Source organism: Hemitrygon akajei, chromosome 23, assembly GCF_048418815.1.
Source record: "Hemitrygon akajei chromosome 23, sHemAka1.3, whole genome shotgun sequence".
NCBI lineage: Eukaryota > Metazoa > Chordata > Chondrichthyes > Myliobatiformes > Dasyatidae > Hemitrygon > Hemitrygon akajei.
Genome location: NC_133146.1, coordinates 32,215,974 through 32,234,963, shown reverse-complemented (window position 1 = coordinate 32,234,963; position 18,990 = coordinate 32,215,974). Strand labels below are relative to the sequence as shown.

Sequence of the window (18,990 nt, the reverse complement as noted above, 5' to 3'; positions counted from 1 at the left end):
TAACATGAACTGCAGGGACATCTAAAAACGAGTCCAATCCACAAACAACATCGATTAAACCTTGCTCAAGACCGAAGACTCCAGCAACATTGAGTGAGAGAGAGAGAGAGAGGAGTCACATGCAGGCACCTTCCTCAGGCAGGAGTGAGTGAGAAGGAGAGAGTGAGGGACCGGTCAAACACAGGGAGGTGGTGCTGAGCACTTAGACTTCCACTCTCGTCCCTTTTGATTCCAATCTTGCTCAATGCTTTAATCACTGAGATCTACAAGAACTTAAGTTGATCATGGGTTCACACCCCATCTGCAGGCTTCTTGGCCTCCAGGCCACACGCCCCGCTGGAAACTTCACCCGAACTCCCTTGGAGACAGCAAAGTGCTAGATCAAATCGGCCTGAAAACACGCCATCAAAATGTCAATCACAGGTTCCAAATGCACCCAGCTTAGTAGCAGGATCATATTTAAAAGAAGAAGTAAAAGAATTAGTTTCATGAACTGTCCGAACGCCATTGCCTTTGGTTGCATTGTTCATTGGAGCCATCTTCTTCAGATTATTTAGATGAATTGAAAACCAGGAGAATTGCCTTCCTCTTAAGTGATAAGTGCAATCCTGTCTCTTGCAGCTATTGGAAGGATGTTTAGTTTAATATCTCACCAGTACGGTCTGCCCTACTGCAAAGCAGCCACTCCCCCGCTGCACTGAAACATTAGATTTGGCTACATGCTCAGTTACCAGTGTGTATGTCACTGTGTGGAGAATTATAGATGTGAATAGTCATTTCCAAAAAGCTACCCTTTTCAGGTATCGTTTCTGAAACTTTAGCCAAAGTTATTGGATGCTGTCAAACTCTGGCAATTGCAGCCATTCCTCCTAGTCTGACCTGTACTATAAGTTGGCTTTAGTCTGACTGAAGTCTTATGAGGTGAGCTGAAAAATTATCAGTCCGTTTAAAAAAATGGATGTGGATGTTTGTGCAAGAAAGAGAAAACAGGAGAGGAAAGATCAGTGTTCAAATTAGCCTGAGTGTTTGCTTTATGTTCAGCATAGTTTTCAAATTTAAGTTGAGCAGCTGAAGTTTTCTAGACTAAACACTTCAGTTTGTTATGTGATATTTTTTCCCTTTCAGTACAATGTGAAGCAGTCTTCCGTGAAAGGGCTCAAATGGAGAAGGTTGATGCAGTTTCTATGTAGGCAGAAAAGCAGAAATAAGTAATTAAAATAAGCTTGTGTTTATAGATTCCATCACAGGCAGTGCTAATATCGTAATTATTTATTCAATCAATCAAGTTTGCGATAAGCTCAGTTTTTCAGATTAATTGTACCCAATGTCCTGCCCTGTTTTTTTGTTTAACTTGCAATATCTTCTCACTTTATAGCATTTAATGTTAAAGCTCTGTGGTGGATTAGCCTTGCACAGATTATCAACTTGTTTTTTTAGGATTAAGTAATTAAATGTGAAATATAAACTGTTCTTAAGTTAATAAGTATGTGCTGTTTCTAGTATAGAGTATGTCATGATAGGATAGGCTCGTGCCCAGGTTTAAGAGGATCAATAAATCATGTTTTAAGTTGCAATCCACACTCTTGAATTTAATGATCTTTCACAAAGCAGGCTTTTTTTCATTCAACCCATTGGCAGTGGTAGAAATTGGATACAAAATACTGCTTAGGGGTGACAACTACAGAAAATAAATGGAAGATTGAACATTTCAGAAAGACTGAGTGACAAAGGCTGGAACTTGGTGTCAAGTTTCTGAATGTTGCCTGTAAACATTTTTATTTTGTCCCTTAGTTGGATTTGAAGGTTGTAATTGAAAATCTCACACAAAAAAATTGTTTAATAAGTCTATGGACAGAAGGTAACTGAAATCTATCCTCTTGGCAACTTTCTTTTTGGTATGACTGTAGCGGTGTGCTACACGCAGCGCTAAAATAACGACACGGAGTCGGTAAACTGCAATTAAAGATGATTTTATTCGAACTTCACAGCCTTGCTTTAAAGCCTCCCTGATCCCGCCCTCCCCGGGCGCGGATGCTGTAAGGGACACGTACTCACAAACCCCCGCAGGGTTTTTCCCTTTGTTGCGGACCTGGCCTTTGTGCCTGCGCGCTGGCTATTTGTGAGCCGGTTCGAGTGCGCTAGGAAGTGGGTCGCCACATGACTATAAATATGTCTGACCATTCAGAATAATTAAGCTGGAAGTATCCACAAACCCGGCCATGCCTCCAAGAATGAATTTCTGCCACATCGACCATCAAAGTTGCATAAGTTTTATTTTGGGATAATAGAATTTAATTATTAATATTTTTGGAATGGATTTTATTTATTTTTGAAGAGGAAGAAAAAAGCATACAAAAGGTTTGGGAAGCAAGGATCAGGCAGGGCTCTTGAGAGTTAGAAAGTAGGCAGGAAGGAGCTTAAGAAGAGCTTGAAGAGGAAATGAGAAGGTGTTGGTGAGTAGGATTAAGGAAAACCCCCTGAAGACATTCTACATGAATATGAAGAATTGAAGGATGACTAGAGTGAGGGTAAGATCAATCAGGGATAAAAGAGGAAACGTGCCAGGAGTCGCACAGGATTGGAGAAGTTCTTAATGACTACTTTGCTTCAGTACTTACTGGTGAGAGGAATCTTGATGGATGCTGTTACGAACCCCGTAACTGGGTCACTTACCAGCAAAGATAGAGAGGTCCGTTGAAGTCTGATGATACGATTTTTAACAGTATTTATTAGTAAAAATGCACAAAACTAATATCAATGCAAATATACAGATAATATACGTCGTCAATACTAAATCTAAAAGTGCGGGTATAATAATAATCAATAAGAAATAAGCTCTATCATTGTCTAGGGGATAATGTATTGTCCGATGGAAATATAAAGTTCACTCAGTTCATGCAGGCTGCCGTCTTTTGGTTGTCGCTGTGTTGCACTTTGTTGGAGTGAGAGAGAAATAGGAATAGAATGGCAACAGTTACCGCTACGGGTTTTCCAACCTTTATGATTTTGATCCGTCAGGAGTCTCGTTGATGTGGCCTTTCACTTGTGGCCTCTCCTTTAGCTAAAGCCGTTCTTCCGTGGTGAGCCCGCCAATCCCAGGCAAGGGAAGGACGCACACGAGCCCCCACCGGCTGTTGCTATTAAACGCTGTCACGGGATTTCTAGCGTTTCTCCTGGTGCGTCTAAAGGGGTTGTTCCCCAGACCCTCTTTTATCCTTACTCACGGGGTCTCAGATGTCAATCAGGTTGGGATGATGCAATCCCTCAACCAGCCCACTCTGGTCGTCCCCTGAGGGGCTTCAATGAATAGTACAGTACTCAATACACAATTCCGTCTCCAAGAGACAATAGCCGTTATCAGTGGTTTTGTTTCGCTGAGGCCAGGACGCATTCCAAACCTTGTGGATTCTCTCTCATTTCCTTTGTCCCAGACCCGAATTAATAGCGATCTTGCGATTCTCAAAAAGGAGGGGGCAACTTTGTACCCTTCGGCCCCTCAGAGTTGCTGCACATTCATAACACCCCCTTCCTTCTAAGATTTTTACCACCGGTAAAAATGAATTAATACAGAGTCTTACAGGATTTCAGAATCTAACACAATACAAAAGAGTTATTTTTCACTACAGAGTAATACAGTTATACATTCAATTCAGCATCTAAACAGTTAGCGATTACATTGTCACTTCCTTTAATATCTTAATATCTTTTACCTTAATAAATTCTTGTAGCATCAGACTCCAATTTGATAACCACCTATTTTTATTCCTTTTCTTCAGCAAACAAATACTAAAGAGTTGTGATCTTAGCTTACGTGTATATTACAAAAGTTCATGCAAATACTAATCTTTATTTTACTTTCAAACTTAACAGTCAATCTTCCATGGGGTTGTCTTTATTATTCACATGCTTTGTCGAAATCCCTTAAAACCGGATCCTGTTATTTAAAGTGGCATCCCGTCAACCCTCGCCCCTTTTCCAGTTAACTCCCACGTGGTTAGCTTGTGCACCAGTGTGGAATAGGCTTTTGCATGCTCCTTTCATAGGAGTTATTTTATCAACAATGTTTTCCAAACGTAGCCCATTTTCCAAATTTCCACACAATTCTTTAATTTTAAGCAAGTTGTTAGTTTTATCTTCAGGACCCTTCATGCTATTAGTTTTCAGTTTAAACTCTGCAAGCGATCCCTCTTTGTCCAAACAGCATTTCAAATTCTGCTTCTTCACAGCACTCTCTTGTATAACAATAGCGTGTGGGGCACCTTTACATTCCAAATCAACCTGTAATTGATTCGTAGGCACCGTGTTACCAAGCCATTGTCTCTGTAGCCTGGTTGCTGCTTCTGACATCAATCCAGACTTTAAATTTTCTTCATTCAATTTAGGAACTACACTTTTCCTTTTTCCTTCAATAATAATATTCACCTCACCACCTTTTATCTGCTCACTAACTTTTAACACACCTTCGAACACAAACAATTGGGAATTCTCACTTCCCACTAGTACCAAGGTTAACCCTTTCTTCACTGAACCAAGTCCATCTGACCCACAAGGACTGCATTCCTTTTCAACTGAATCAAATACCTCAGACTTTTTCTGAGCTCCATTACTAGGTTCAGTACCATGTGCATCCACATCTTGAACACACTCAAACGGGACATCTGCCTCTTCCAGGCTTTCAATACCTGTACCCTTTCCAAATTCTAAATTCTCCTGATCCTCCCAGTTACTCTCTGGGCAACTCCCTTCCGGAGTAAACACAACCCCGTGGGCTGAAACAACCTCATCTGCCAACCCAGCAGACTTCTTCAAGGTAATGGCATCCTTTTCATCTAGGACTGCCCTCATTTCATTATCGGGAACACATTTAAAATGTTCAACTTCTTCAGACAGTTCTGCCAAACCAGACAGATCATTCATGTCCAACCCTGGACCTTTTAACAGCCTTATCTGTTTCTCATCTTTACTCTGTGCCTCTATAAATTTCCTCCTGGCTAAGGGCAGGTCTACCTCTTTTCCCTTACTCTCTTTCACTTTCCTATTCTCCATTTTACCACCCTCTAAACCCTCTTGGTACAGGGTTGGTAAAAACGTCTCGGCCAAATCGATACTGGCCGGATTTAAACTGGTCTCGTTCTCAGTTGCTTTTCTCGACATGCTGCGAGTGATCGCGCATGCGGGATAGATCTTGGAATCTAGGGGCGGGTCCTCAACACTTACAGGCTGGCTCGTCAGCTCCATGGCCGACCAAACGTCACCACCAGCTAAATCATTACCCAGAAGGAGGTCTACGTCAGTTCTCGGGATTTCTGATCGCACCCCTATTTCAACTGGTCCAGATACCAGCTCACAATTTATAATGATCCTATGCAAGGGCACCGCTTCTGTCCCTTTTCCTATGCCTCTCAAAGACACCTCCCCAGTCTGAGGACCAAAATCTAGCACTGTACTGCGAATCAATGACAGTTCAGCTCCCGTGTCTCTCCAGATCTGCACTGGAACTGGTGTGTCTCCCTCTTTCACAGAAGCGGTTCCTTCTGCAATAAATTTCTCAGGCCCCTCTCGTATTCTGTCTACCTGGGGCTTTCTCGTCGATTTACTGATCACCACAATACATCCTGTAGGGACTGCTGCTTTCCATTTTCCTGTCTCCTTCCTCGGAGCAAGGCACTTAGATGCAATATGACCCACCTTTCCACAATTAAAACAGGTCAAGCCAGGACCTCTCCTGCCGTCTTGCCTTTCCTCCTCCTTAATTTTACCGCTAACTCCCGGCTGAATCTGCCTCAGCCGGTGGGCTTTCTCTACGGTTCCCACGGTCTTTCTGGTAACTTTTATTTGAGGAAAACTTTGTCTTGTGGGTTAGGGCATATTCATCTGCGAACCTAGCAAATTCGGAGATGGACTTATTCGGCTTCTCATTGAAATACATCCGGATATCATCCGAAACACAACCTTTAAATTCCTCAATCAGAATTAACTCCCTGAGATGCCAAAAATCTTCTTCCACCATTTCTGCTGCACATCAGCGATCCAAGGGCACACCCTTCTCATAGGCAAACTTGGTATACGTCTGATTCCACCCTTTCTTCAAATTTCTGAACTTTTGTCTATACGCTTCAGGTACCAATTCGTAGGTCCGAAGAATGGCCTCCTTTACTTTCTCATAATTCTCAGACTCCTCCTCCTCCATGGACAACGCCGCATATGCCCGTTGTGCCTTCCCTTTTAACACACTTTGTAACAACGCCACCCACTGATCTTTGGGCCACTTCTGACTCACTGCCACCTTTTCAAAATACAAGAAATAACTATCAACATCCGTCTCCTCGAACGGAAGTACTAACCTAAACTCCCTACTAACATTAAATCTATCCTCTCAGTCTGGCCCTTGAGCTCTTCGCTCCTGCCTTAACTTCTCCATGTCCAAGTCATGTTGCCTCTGTTTCTCCTTCTTGTCATACTCCCTCTCCTTCTCGGCTCTCTCCTTCTCTTTTTCAGCTGCTTCCAGCTGTTTTAACTGAATTTCATGCTCCCTCTGCTTCTCAGCTCTTTCCTGCTCCCTTTTCACCTCTAACTCCTTTAGCTGGAGATCATGCTCCCTTTGCTTTTCGGCTCTTTCTTTTTCCTTTTCAGCTGCTTCCAGCTGTTTTAACTTAATTTCATGTTCCAACCTTAATTTCTCCAACTCTAACTGAGCCGTCCCACTAGCTGGTACTTTTTCAGCGATATTTTCCAATACCTCAGCCGAAAACACATTCTTCACAATATAATACTGAGTTATGGTCCTCCGCACCTCCTGCTTTTTCATCGACAACCTCACCTCTGCGAGGTTTAGTCCTTTAGCAATATTTATCAAGTCCGACTTTGTGGCCGCCTCTAGCGCCTCCAGAGTCGGGTTTTCTATAAATTCGTCAACATCCATCTTTGCTGGTTTCCCGTCTGGTTACCCGCGCAACCAGACCCACGTTTGGACTTAAAAGCCCAATTCACTGGCCCTCCAATTTGGTATCAAATCTCGAGATGAGGCCCCACTTTGTTACGAACCCCGTAACTGGGTCACTTACCAGCAAAGATAGAGAGGTCCGTTGAAGTCTGATGATACGATTTTTAACAGTATTTATTAGTAAAAATACACAAAAATAATATCAATGCACATATACAGATAATATACGTCATCAATACTAAATCTAAAAGTGCGGGTATAATAATAATCAATAAGAAATAAGCTCTATCGTTGTCTAGGGGATAATGTATTGTCCGATGGAAATATAAAGTTCACTCAGTTCATGCAGGCTGCTGTCTTTTGGTTGTCGCTGTGTTGCACTTTGTTGGAGAAAGAGAGAAAAATAGGAATAGAATGGGAACAGTTACCGCTACGGCCTCTCCTTTAGCTAAAGCCGTTCTTCCGTGGTGAGCCCGCCAATCCCAGGCAAGGGAAGGACGCACACGAGCCCCCACCGGCTGTTGCTATTAAATGCTGTCACGGGATTTCTAGCGTTTCTCCTGGTGCGTCTAAAGGGGTTGTTCCCCAGACCCTCTTTTATCCTTACTCACGGGGTCTCAGATGTCAATCAGGTTGGGATGATGCAATCCCTCAACCAGACCACTCTGGTCGTCCCCTGAGGGGCTTCAATGAATAGTACAGTACTCAATACACAATTCCATCTCCAAGAAACAATAGCCATTATCAGTGGTTTTGTTTCGCTGAGGCCAGGACACAATCCAAACCTTGTGGATTCTCTCTCATTTCCTGGGTCCCAGACCCGAATTAATAGCGATCTTGCGATTCTCAAAAAGGAGGGGGGCGACTTTGTACCCTTCGGACCCTCAGAGTTGCGGCACATTCATAACAATGCAAGATCATCGTAGATCAGACTGATATGTTGGAACATATTGATGTTAAGGAGGGATGTGCTGGGACTTTTGAAAAAATTAGAATAAGTAAATCCCCGAGCATGGATGGGATATAGCCCAGGTATACTATGGGAAGCGAGGGAAGGGATTGTAGCATCTTTGGTGGTGATCTTTGCATCTGCACTGGCCACAGGTGTAGTGCCAGGGGACTGGAGGGTGGCAAATGTTATTCTTTGTTCAAGAAAGTTAATAGAGATGACTCTGGGAATTATAGGCCAGTGAGTCTTATGTTAGTGTGGGAAAATTATTGGAAAGGATTCTTAGGGATGGGATGATAAGCATTTTCAGAAGTATAATCTGATTAAGGATAGTCAACATGGCTTTGTGAGTGGCAGTTCGTTTCTCATGAGCCTGATTGAATTCATTGAGGAAATGGCAAAACGTATTGATGAAGGTAGAGCAGTGGACGTGGTGCATATGGAGTTTTGTAAGGCGTTTGACAAGTTCCTTATCTAAGCTCATTCAGGCAGTCAGGAGGCAGGGAAACTTGGCTGCACCAATTCAGAATTGGCTTGGCCACAGTGGGCAGAAAGATATTCTGCCTGGTGGTCAGTGACTAGTGATGCTCCACGGGGATCTGCTCGGGGACCCCAGCTCTTTGTGATTTTCATAAATGACTTAGGTTGAGGAAATGGAAGGGTGGGGTCAGTAAATTTGCAGATGACACGAAGGCTAATGGTGTTGTGGATAGTGTAGAAGGTTGATAAGATAAAGAACTGGGCTGAGAAGTGACAGATGGAGTTCAAACCAGAAAAATGTGAAGTGACTCCCTTGGGAAGCCAGAGTACGAGATTAATGGCAGGATTCTTCGCAGCATAGAATAACAAGTTGCAGTACAACTTGATAGGGTTGTTCGGAAGGCATATGGTGTGTTGGCCTTCACTAGTCAGGGGATTGAGTTCAAGAATTGCAAGGTAATGTAGCTCTATAAAACTCTGGTTAGACCACACTTTGTGTTGTGTTTTGGTTCTGGTCATTCAGGGTAAGTATACGCTAATGTGTACACACTAAAAATAAATTACTTATCAGTGGCTTTGCGCCAAAAATATTCAAGAATCTTAATTTAGGAGACTGTTCACCCTCACTATTTATTTATTTAGGTGTACACCCTGGTAACACGGTAGTGTAGTGGTTAACATGTCACTATTACAGCTTGGGGTGTTGGAGTTTGGAGTTAATTCCCAGTGTTCTCTGTAAGGAGTCTCTACGTCCTCCCAATAGGATGTGTAGGTCTTCTCCAGGTGCTCCGGTTTCCATCCACAGTCCAAAGATGTACTGGACAGGTTAATCAGTCATTGTAGATTAGGTGAGGGTAAAACGGGGTGTTCAGGGGGTGCTGGGCGGTGAGGCTCAAAGGGCAGGATGGGCCTATTCTGTGCTGTGTCTCTAAATAAATTTTAAAAATACAAAAGGCCTTTCTGGCTCAAGGAGCCCACACTGCCCTATTACACCCATATAACTAAATAACCTACTAATCAGTAGTTTTTACAAGATCCCTTTGTGTTGGCTTTCAATAACTGGTGGAGAACTGTGTTGAAAATGCAGATCAGCTGAGGATGAATCCCACAAGCATGGGTGTCGTGTTGTACACAAGTGGTTAGGTTTAAATTGAGAGCACTTTCAGTAATATTGCATGGAAAGCTGGAAGTATGGTAGTCACAACAGGCGACTGTGACAGTTGTTTGTGGAACCAAAGGTAAAATAACATGACAATATATAATAGTGTAAGAATGAGCATATGCATTGTATTTGCTTCATCTTGTCCAACATATCAGGTATTCTGTCATTCTTAATAAACAAGCCTGTGGGAAAACTATGAGAACTGAGAAGTAAACATGAATACCTTTGTGCGTAATACTTCTTATTTATTTATGTTAAAAGCATAGTTATCAATTAAGACGAGCATCAGCCTGAGATAATTTGACATTATTTCATCTTTTTTAAACATTTTTTTCTAATTAATGAAGAAAGCAAAGCATTATGTGAAATGAGATCAGATATTTAAAGATGATAATTAATTCCATTTTTCAGATGCAGTCATAACTCTTGAATGTATGCCCTTTCTGTATGTTTCCTTTTTAGATTGAATATTGAATACAAATCATATGATTTAAAGTTTCAGTGGTTCAAGTATGGTTAATAATGCAACATTAGAAACTCATGTGAAAGTATTCATTGTGTTTTTGATTATTAGTGGATATTTTAAGTGTTTGCGTTTAAATTTGTGGTATGAAATTCCTGTAAAGCACCTTGACACGATTTGCTTTGCTAAAGGTGCTACACAAATGCAAATTGTATGCGAGCTCTCTTCACTGATTACTCCCCAGCCCAGGAAAAGATATGGTGAAATATGCTTGAGGAGATGGTGTCATCTAGATCTTTCTGAAGTGTCTTATGTTTCCCAGAGAGTGCTCAAGAGTAGGCTAATTATTTGCACTGAAGGAGAATATAATGGATGAATCCAGCATGACAATTTTACAAGCTCTCTATGGAAGGAAAAATAGGCTACGGGAGTCTAGATTTTCTCTTATGCTGCAGAAGATCAAAAGAAATTCATTAGCATGAATCAGACCTTACTGAAAGTGGGCTTCTTGAGCTATCATTCAGGTTCAAGGATGATGTGTATTAATTGTTTTGTACTAATTTGAAGAAAGACGCCGGAGTCTGAAATGAGAGACTAACTTTGTGTGTACTGTAAGTGAGGCGTGCACATATCACGTGACAGCATCATGATGTAAGCAATTCACAGATTTTCACATATAAACTGTGGTTAATTATTTAAACATATAAAGAATGCTTAATTGACAACTTTACGATATGGTGAAATACGATATTTCACGATTACGATATTACTCAAATATTAGATACACAGCACTCCTGCATACTTAGCTATAAACTCCAACTCAAAAGAGAATGTACAGACAGACACAGCGTAGTAAATTTTAAATAGTCCCATTCAGTCCTGTGGAGGATTTCTTACTCTTGTGTGATAACGTCTTTCCTCACAAAGGCTATTACTGGGCTTGTGGCTGTTCTGGGGCCTCCATGGTGGTTGGGGGAACTGGTTCTGGCAGGTCTGGGCACCTCTCTTCTCCTTTTTCTTATTCTAGTTTCTGCATCTTGATCTTGATGCATTTAGTTCATTGGAGTATTCTCTTATAAATCCTTCTATTTCTACCATTAATGTGAGGCTTACTGGCCCAGAAGTTCCTGATTATCCCTAGTTCAAAGTAAATTTATTTTTAAAGTATGCATATGTCACCATACGAGGGGTGATTGATAAGTTCATGGCCTAAGGTAGAAGGATTGCTTAAAAGATTTTTGGTCAGACCTGTTTTAAAGGAAATATTAAGTGGTATATGAACCAAATGCAGTCAGGTCAGCATAGATATGTTGGGCAGAAAGGCCTATTTCTGTAATTCTTTAACTCTATGATTAGATCAACTCTGAAAATGATTTTCTGTGTGCAAGTTTTATTGTAGGAAATGTTAGCTCTATTCGCTTATGTGCATAATCCTGGTCTTGCACAGTGGCAACATTGCCTTACAGCTGATCAATAACAAAATTCTTGTCGAAACTCTTGGATCACTATGTCTGTTTTATAAGCATTGTTGGCCTTGAACACCAGAGAATGCCTTAACTGAAGCGCTGCTTCTGTATCACAAAAAGGGTCTATCCATAAATACCTCAGGGTTAGGAAAAACTGGGAAATTCTTACTTCAGAACATATTGTTGTTTCTGTAAATAGCATAAATGGCAGAGCCCCTGTCCCCACCCCAAACTGGGAACAGAGTCATCAATATATTAAAACATTGTGTTTATGCATTTTGTTTTACACTTTAGTTTGTTGGTTCCCTATTAGTGATGTAACAATTGTTTTGTTTGGTCATTTATGAAGGTTGGCTTCTCAGTTAACAAAAGGGTCGGTTTACTCTTTGAATAGATTGGGAAGTAGTACTTTGTGAAAAAGTGATCGAAGGCAGATGCTGGGAGAATGTTGTTTCAGAGCTACTGGTTATACAGAGACATCTCCAGGAAGAGGTCAAGTTGTTACTGACAGCCCTATTTGGTGGAGAGAGAAGCAGGGGCTGCTGACATCATGAATGGCAGTGATGCTTAACTACCAGATGAGCTCAGTGCTTTTATGCTCGATTTGAAAGGGAGAGTTAAACTACAGCTGTGAGGATCCCTGCTGCATCTGTCTTGGAGGACAACGTCAAGCTGTCTTTCAGGCAGCAAGCCCCAGTGGTGTACCTGGTAAGGTCCTGAAAACTTCTGCCAACCAACTGGCAGGAGTATTTAAAGATATTTTCAATCTCGCACTGCTACGGTCAGAAGTTCCCACCTGCTTCAAAAGGGCAACAATTATACCAGTGCCCAAGAAGAGTAGCGTGAGCTTCCTTAACGACTATTGGCCAGCAGTTCTCACATCGACGGTGATGAATTGCTTTGAGATGTTGGTTAAGGCTAGAATCAGCTCCTGCCTCAGGATGGACCTGGAACCACTGTAACTTGCCTATTGCCACAATAGGTCTACAGCGGGCCCAATCTCAATGGCTCTCCACACGGACTTGGATCACCTGGATCCAAATACCTATGTCCTGGTGCTGTTCATTGACTCTGGCTCAGCAGTTAACACCATCATTCTTCCAGTCCTGATCAAAAACCTACAGAACCTGGACCTCTGTACCTCCTTCTGCAAATGGACCCTCAACTTCCTAAACCCAAAGACCACAATTTGTGCTGATTGGAAATAACATCTGCATCTCGCTGACAATCAACACTGGGAACACTGGTACGCTTCAGGGATGTGTGCTTAGCCCACTGCTTTACTCTCTCTACACCCATGACCGTGTGGCTAGGCATAGCTCAAATACCATCTATAAATCTGATGTTACAACCATTGTTGGCAGAATCTCAGATGGTGATGAGAGGTGAGTAGTGTCACAAAAATAACCTTACTCTCAATATCAGTAAGACCAAAGAGCTGATTGTGGACTTCAGGAAGGGTAAGATGAGGGAACATAACCAATTGTCATAGAGGGATCAGAAATGGAGAGAATGAGCAATTTCAAATTCCTGGATGTCAGTACCTCTGAGGATCTGACCATATATTGATGCAGCTATAACAAAGGCAAGACAGTGACTATATTTCATTAGGAGTTTGAAGAGATTTGGTTTGTCACCTAAAACACTTGAAAACGTCTACAGATATACCATGGAGAGCATTCGGACAGGCTGCCTGACCGTCTGGTGTGGGGGAGGAGTGGATGCTAGAGCAGAGGACCGTAGCAAGCGGCAGAGAGTTGTAAAATTAGTTAGGTCCATCAAGGGTGTTAACCGCTGTAGCATCCAAGACATCTTCCAGGAGCGATGCCTCAGAAAAGCAGCATCCATCATCAAGGACCCCCACCATCCAGATCGTGCCCTCTTCTCACTCCTTCCTCCAAGAAGGAGGTGCAGAAGCCTGAAGGCACATATCCAGCAAGTCAGGAACAGCTTCTTATCCTCTGCCATCCAATTTATAAATGGATGTTGAACCTATGAACACAAGCTCACTACATTTTTTAAAATTTCTGTTCTTTACATAACTTATCTAAATTTAACTATATATTACTGTAATTCAGTCATTTTTGTTTATTTATCATGCATTGCATTGTACTGCTGCTGTAAAGTTAACAAATTTCACAACATATGCTGGTGATATTAAACCAGATTCTAATTCTGATTCTGAGGCTAAAGGTAGAAAATTCCTTACTAGCATATTGTTTGTGTCAGCTAAAGATTGAGAAAGCGCAGAACTGTTTTAAATACCACTTTTTGACAAATTAACAATCCTCAAGTATATTTTTAAAGTATTTTGTTGATATTTCAATTCTGGCTGCTGGCTGATCAGGTAGATTGTTAGATGTGACAGATTTCCTCGCACATCTATGGTATCCGTCTTGGCAGTGTGCCAAGTTCTCAGCAGCTCACTCTACACATTACAATGATGGTTCAGGTCAACCAATAAAATGGCTATTTTGCAGAAAAACCTAATCTTGGTAAGATGTGACTTTGGATTAATGTACAGAAAGTTAATGATGCCATTGGTCTGTGTTTGCTTGCTTTTTAATGTGCCTAGTGCTCTTTTTTCCACTTGCTGGCTAACAATTTCTCCTTTTGTGGTTTGGCAGCTGTTACAAATGTAAAGCTCTGGGCCATCGATCGACCATGTTTTCAGACTATAATGATGAGGACAGGACTAATCAAGCATGCCGAGTATATGGAATTTCTAAAGAGGTTCGTTATTTTTGTTGAATTTGTTTCATCCCTGTTTGAAATGAGGTAAAGGTCAATTTCCACCCACTCCTTATGTGGAACGTCATAACAACTGCTATTAACCAGCCTGTGGCTTTGCTCATTCCCACAATCTCTACACTACCTCCAGAAGGTCCAAATGTTAAATCCAACTTCTTCACTTGATTTAATTGCATGCAGTATTTATTTGAAGTTTGAAAATGCCATGTGAAGCTCCAGATGTACTGTATGTGTGGGCAACATAAGCCAAAAAGCACTGATTTTAACCGATTATAGATATTGCCTGTATAAATTATGACTCACCTCTTCTGCAAAACAAAAACACCAACAGTTACTTGAAGCTCATATTTTCAAAATCAGGTGGTGCAATTGATGACTGTATGTTTTTATAATGTGGTTAGAATTCAAAAAAAACAATTTATTGATATAAGAAATATTTTGCTGAGAACTTAAAGTTGATGGGCATATTGAAATTCAAAACAATAGTTTTAAAAACTGATCTCTTGAAGAGTAGTGGAAGACAGAATAGAAATTGGTCAGGACTTTTTCATGTCACTGTCTCTATAAAATAATAAGATAAACAAGCATGAAATTTTAAGGGAAGAAAAACAAAAGGGAACTCAGTGGTGAACTTTTCCCGAGAAGGCATTGCATAAAATCATGGGTGATTCAGACAAGATTCTAACTTCCTAACAGTCAAGCAGTGTAATCTCCTAAACTGTGCAAGGGGCAACATTTTTCTAAGGTGCAGCGTGCTTGTATTAAACTTTTACTCTCGTTTAAGCCTCAAGAGAGAAGTTGGGTCTTCTTTGTTTATCTTGGCACACAGGATATCGTTTAGGAGAAAACCATAACTGAGGAAGGAAATGCAGAAGGGTGACAAACAGGGCATGGGAATGAGAGTGTTACTAGCACACACACTAATCCTTCCCAGAGGACCTCCAACGTTTCCTTTTAAAATTAAGCACTAGTTTGATTATTTTATTTTATGGTGACTCAGAAAAAAAGGCTTTAATATTTTTTCTTTAGATTTGCACCTGTTTCTGATGTGAATTTTCTGCAAAAGTTTAACTTGTATCTCAGTCTGATTTATTTCATAAAATAGCACTTATAAATAAAACAGTGCACCTTGAATTTAATCCTATTCTACATGTTCAAGGTGCATTTATATTTCCAGCATCTGCAGAAACTCCTCTGTTTATATCCTGGGTATTGGTCTGAGATCAGGGACTAGAGCCTCATCTCCAGCCAGGCAATAATCTTTCTAATCCCTGATTTTGAATTGGATGTCTAATGTTAGGGAATTTTAGAGATTTAAAAATGAAATTATATGCATTTTGGCATGGCTCAGCAGGCAGCAGTCATTCCTGTGAGTCGGAACGTTGTGAATTCAGGTACCTTGCAGCTGAATGTAGAATATCCTATGCACTGTTTTAGAGAGGATCTGTCAGTGCTGCTCCCCACACCTGCACAGTCCTGCTTCAATTCTGACTTGATGCTTTGCCTGGACATAGTTTGCTTGTTCCCTCTGAGACCATGTAGGCACCCACCTTCTCCACCCTCTTCCTGAGTGCACTGGCTTTCTGCCACATCCTCAAGACATACTGGTAGCTTAACCAGCTGCAGTAAATTACTTCTTGGATGGGTGATGACTGGAGGATTCGGGCGTTGAGTCGGTGAGAGCCATAAGTACGAGAATGAAACTGTGGGGAATCTATTTTTGGAGCTGGCACAGGTTTGATGGGCCAAATGGCCTTCTATGTCACTGGAAATATGAAAGTTCTCTCAGTGTATCTGGTGATTTGAGTGTACAGTTTTGAAAAATACATTGCTTTTTCAAAGACTGTGAAGAGCTTTATGAAAAAAAATTCATTGAAAATCTCACCACAGTTCAGAAGCATTTAAAACATAAGTTGAACTGTTGCTCTCTGAACAGTATCCTAACTACTGACAGCCATCTCAAAATCACCAGGTAAACTCTCTCGTATCAGTCCTCCCCACTCCAACTGTTACATAGAACATTGAACAGGACTAGGCCCCACAGCCCACAATGTTGTGCCAAACCAGCTAAAAAGTGAATCAAAACCCCCAAAAACCTAATCCCTTCTATGTACCTACACAATGTATATCCCTCCATATTCCACATAGTACTGACCTCCATTAGTCTCAATAGACCATGGATTTACACCTTAGAAAGTTTCCAGGGCGCAAGCCTGGGCAAGTTTTTTTTTATGGAAGACCAGCAGTTGCCCAAGCTGCAAGTCTCCCCTCTCCATGCCACCAATGTTGTCCGAGGGAAGGGCAGTCATATCCATATGCCTATCTAAACATCTCTTAAAAGCCTCTAATGTATTTGTCTCTACCACCGTACCAGGCAGTGCATTCCAGGCATCCACACACTCTGAGATAAAACCGTACCCTTCACATCTTCTTTGAACCTACCCCCTCTCACCTTCAATGTTTGCCCTCTGGTATCAGACATTTATACCCTGGGAAAAAGATACTCCCTGTCTACTCTATCTATGCTTCTCATAATCTTATAAACCTCGATCAGATCTCCCCTCAGACTCCACCACTCCAGAAAAACAACCCAAGTTTGTCCAGCCTCTCATGATAGCACATGCCCTCTAAACCAGGCAGCTGGTGACCAGAACTATATGCACTGCTCCAGGTGTGACCTAGTCAGTTTTATATCGTTGCAACATAACCTCTTGACTTCTGAACTCAGTGATTTGACTAATACCAGTAAGCATTCCATAAGCCTTCTTAACCACCCTGTGTAGTCAATTTCAAGGAGCTACGAACTTGGACCTCAAGATCTCTCTGCTCAACAACACAGTTAAGGGTCTTGCCCTTAACAGTGTTCTGCCTCTTTACATTTGCCTCACCAAGGTGCAACACCTCACATATTCAAATTCAATTCAATCTGCCATTTCCCTGCTCATATATGCAGCTGATTTATATTGTGCTGTATTCTTTGTCTTTCTTTGTCTATCCACAACTCCACCTACCCACCCATCTACATTCTCATCCACATAATTTAAAGCCAGGGTGTTTAAAGCTTTCCTAAACACATCTGTGGGTTTTCCCAGCCACCACTGAACTCCTCTTGTTCATTTTCTGATTGCTATCCTTCCACCCCCACTGCTTGCCCCACCACTCCTGGCAATCATTTTCTCTCTGTTTCTAATCACAGAGTGCATCCTTAATATCACTAACTGGACCCTTTATGATCACTGAACCCTCACTTCTCCATTCCTTGTTTATCTCCGGCCCCTAGATGCTGTCTGACCAGCTGAGCATTTCCAGCAACATTTAAACCAGTGAAATACTTTGGAAGTTCTGGATTTTGCATGTGGAGCGATACAAGCACTAGTTCCATCCTTGTGTTAAAAGATAGATAGATAGATAGATAGATACTTTATTCATCCCCATGGGGAAATTCAACTTTTTTCCAATGTCCCATACACTTGTTGTAGCAAAACTAATTACATACAATACTTAACTCAGTAAAAAATATGATATGCATCTAAATCACCATCTCAAAAAGCATTAATAATAGCTTTAAAAAGTTCTTAAGTCCTGGCGGTAGAATTGTAAAGCCTAATGGCATCGGGGAGTATTGACCTCTTCATCCTGTCTGAGGAGCATTGCATCGATAGTAACCTGTCGCTGAAACTGCTTCTCTGTCTCTGGATGGTGCTATGTAGAGGATGTTCAGAGTTATCCATAATTGACCGTAGCCTACTCAGCGCCCTTCGCTCAGCTACCGATGTTAAACTCTCCAGTACTTTGCCCACGACAGAGCCTGCCTTCCTTACCAGCTTATTAAGACGTGAGGCGTCCCTCTTCTTAATGCTTCCTCCCCAACACGCCACCACAAAGAAGAGGGCACCATTTCTCAATGACTGTCAAAGCAAAACTGCATAACCTCAAAATTTGCATTTAAAACAGAGAATCAATCCTGGAACTAGGTGCCAAATGTTGAAGTGAAAGGATTTTAAGCCATTATTTTGTATTTGTATTAACATGACACAGGGTGGTCATAGGCCACATGGAGGTAAAGAGTTTTCATGTTGGTCTCTGACCCATGTTTAATCCCGCCACATCTACCATGAGCACCCATGCCTCCAAATGGGAGATGCTGGAACAAGCATGAGATAATCTGCAGATGCTGGAAATCCAAACAACACACGCAAAATGCTGGAGGAACTCAGCAGGCCAGGAAGTATCTATGGAAAAGAGTAAACAGTTGATGTTTCGGGCTGAGGCCCTTCATCAGGGAGGGGTTGGAATCATCACTTCTGATTACTTTGCTGAGCAGAAACTCTTTGAGGTTAGACCTGACCCTTAAATATCCTCAGTTTAAAGTGATCAATGCTCTCAGCTTATTGATAAGCAAAGAGTGAAACTATTTAGAGTGGAGAAAATTTCGAAATAAAACAAAATCATTGGAGGGAGCAAATATTATTCCCTTGTTCAAGAAAGATAATGGGGATAATCCTGGGAATTATAGACCATTGAGTCTTACATTAGTGGTGGACCAACTACGGGTATCCCCCTATTTATGAATGTTTGCTTTACGCTACTTTGCTTTTACAAAAGACCTACATTAGTAACCTGTTTTCGCATTACAAAGAGGAGTTTTGCTTTTATGAAATTTTTCCCATATAAATTAATGGTTCTTGGCTTTATGCTATTTTGGCTTAAGAAATGTTTCATAGGTACGCTCCACCTTTGTAAAGGGGGGGGGGACACCTGTATTGGAAAGATTAC

At 41.4% G+C, this 18,990-nt stretch overlaps 1 protein-coding gene across 7 annotated transcripts in view; it reads left to right on the top strand.

Annotated features, from left to right (window-relative positions):
* The window catches only part of LOC140715310 (cGMP-dependent protein kinase 1), a 779,820-nt gene that overhangs the window by 435,255 nt on the left and 325,575 nt on the right, over positions 1-18,990 (top strand). For all 7 annotated transcript variants that reach the window (XM_073027324.1, XM_073027322.1, XM_073027323.1 and 4 more), the window contains exon 4: positions 14,091-14,196. In XM_073027324.1, coding sequence (XP_072883425.1) covers positions 14,091-14,196 — 106 coding nt within the window. The remainder of the gene's footprint in view (positions 1-14,090; positions 14,197-18,990) is intronic.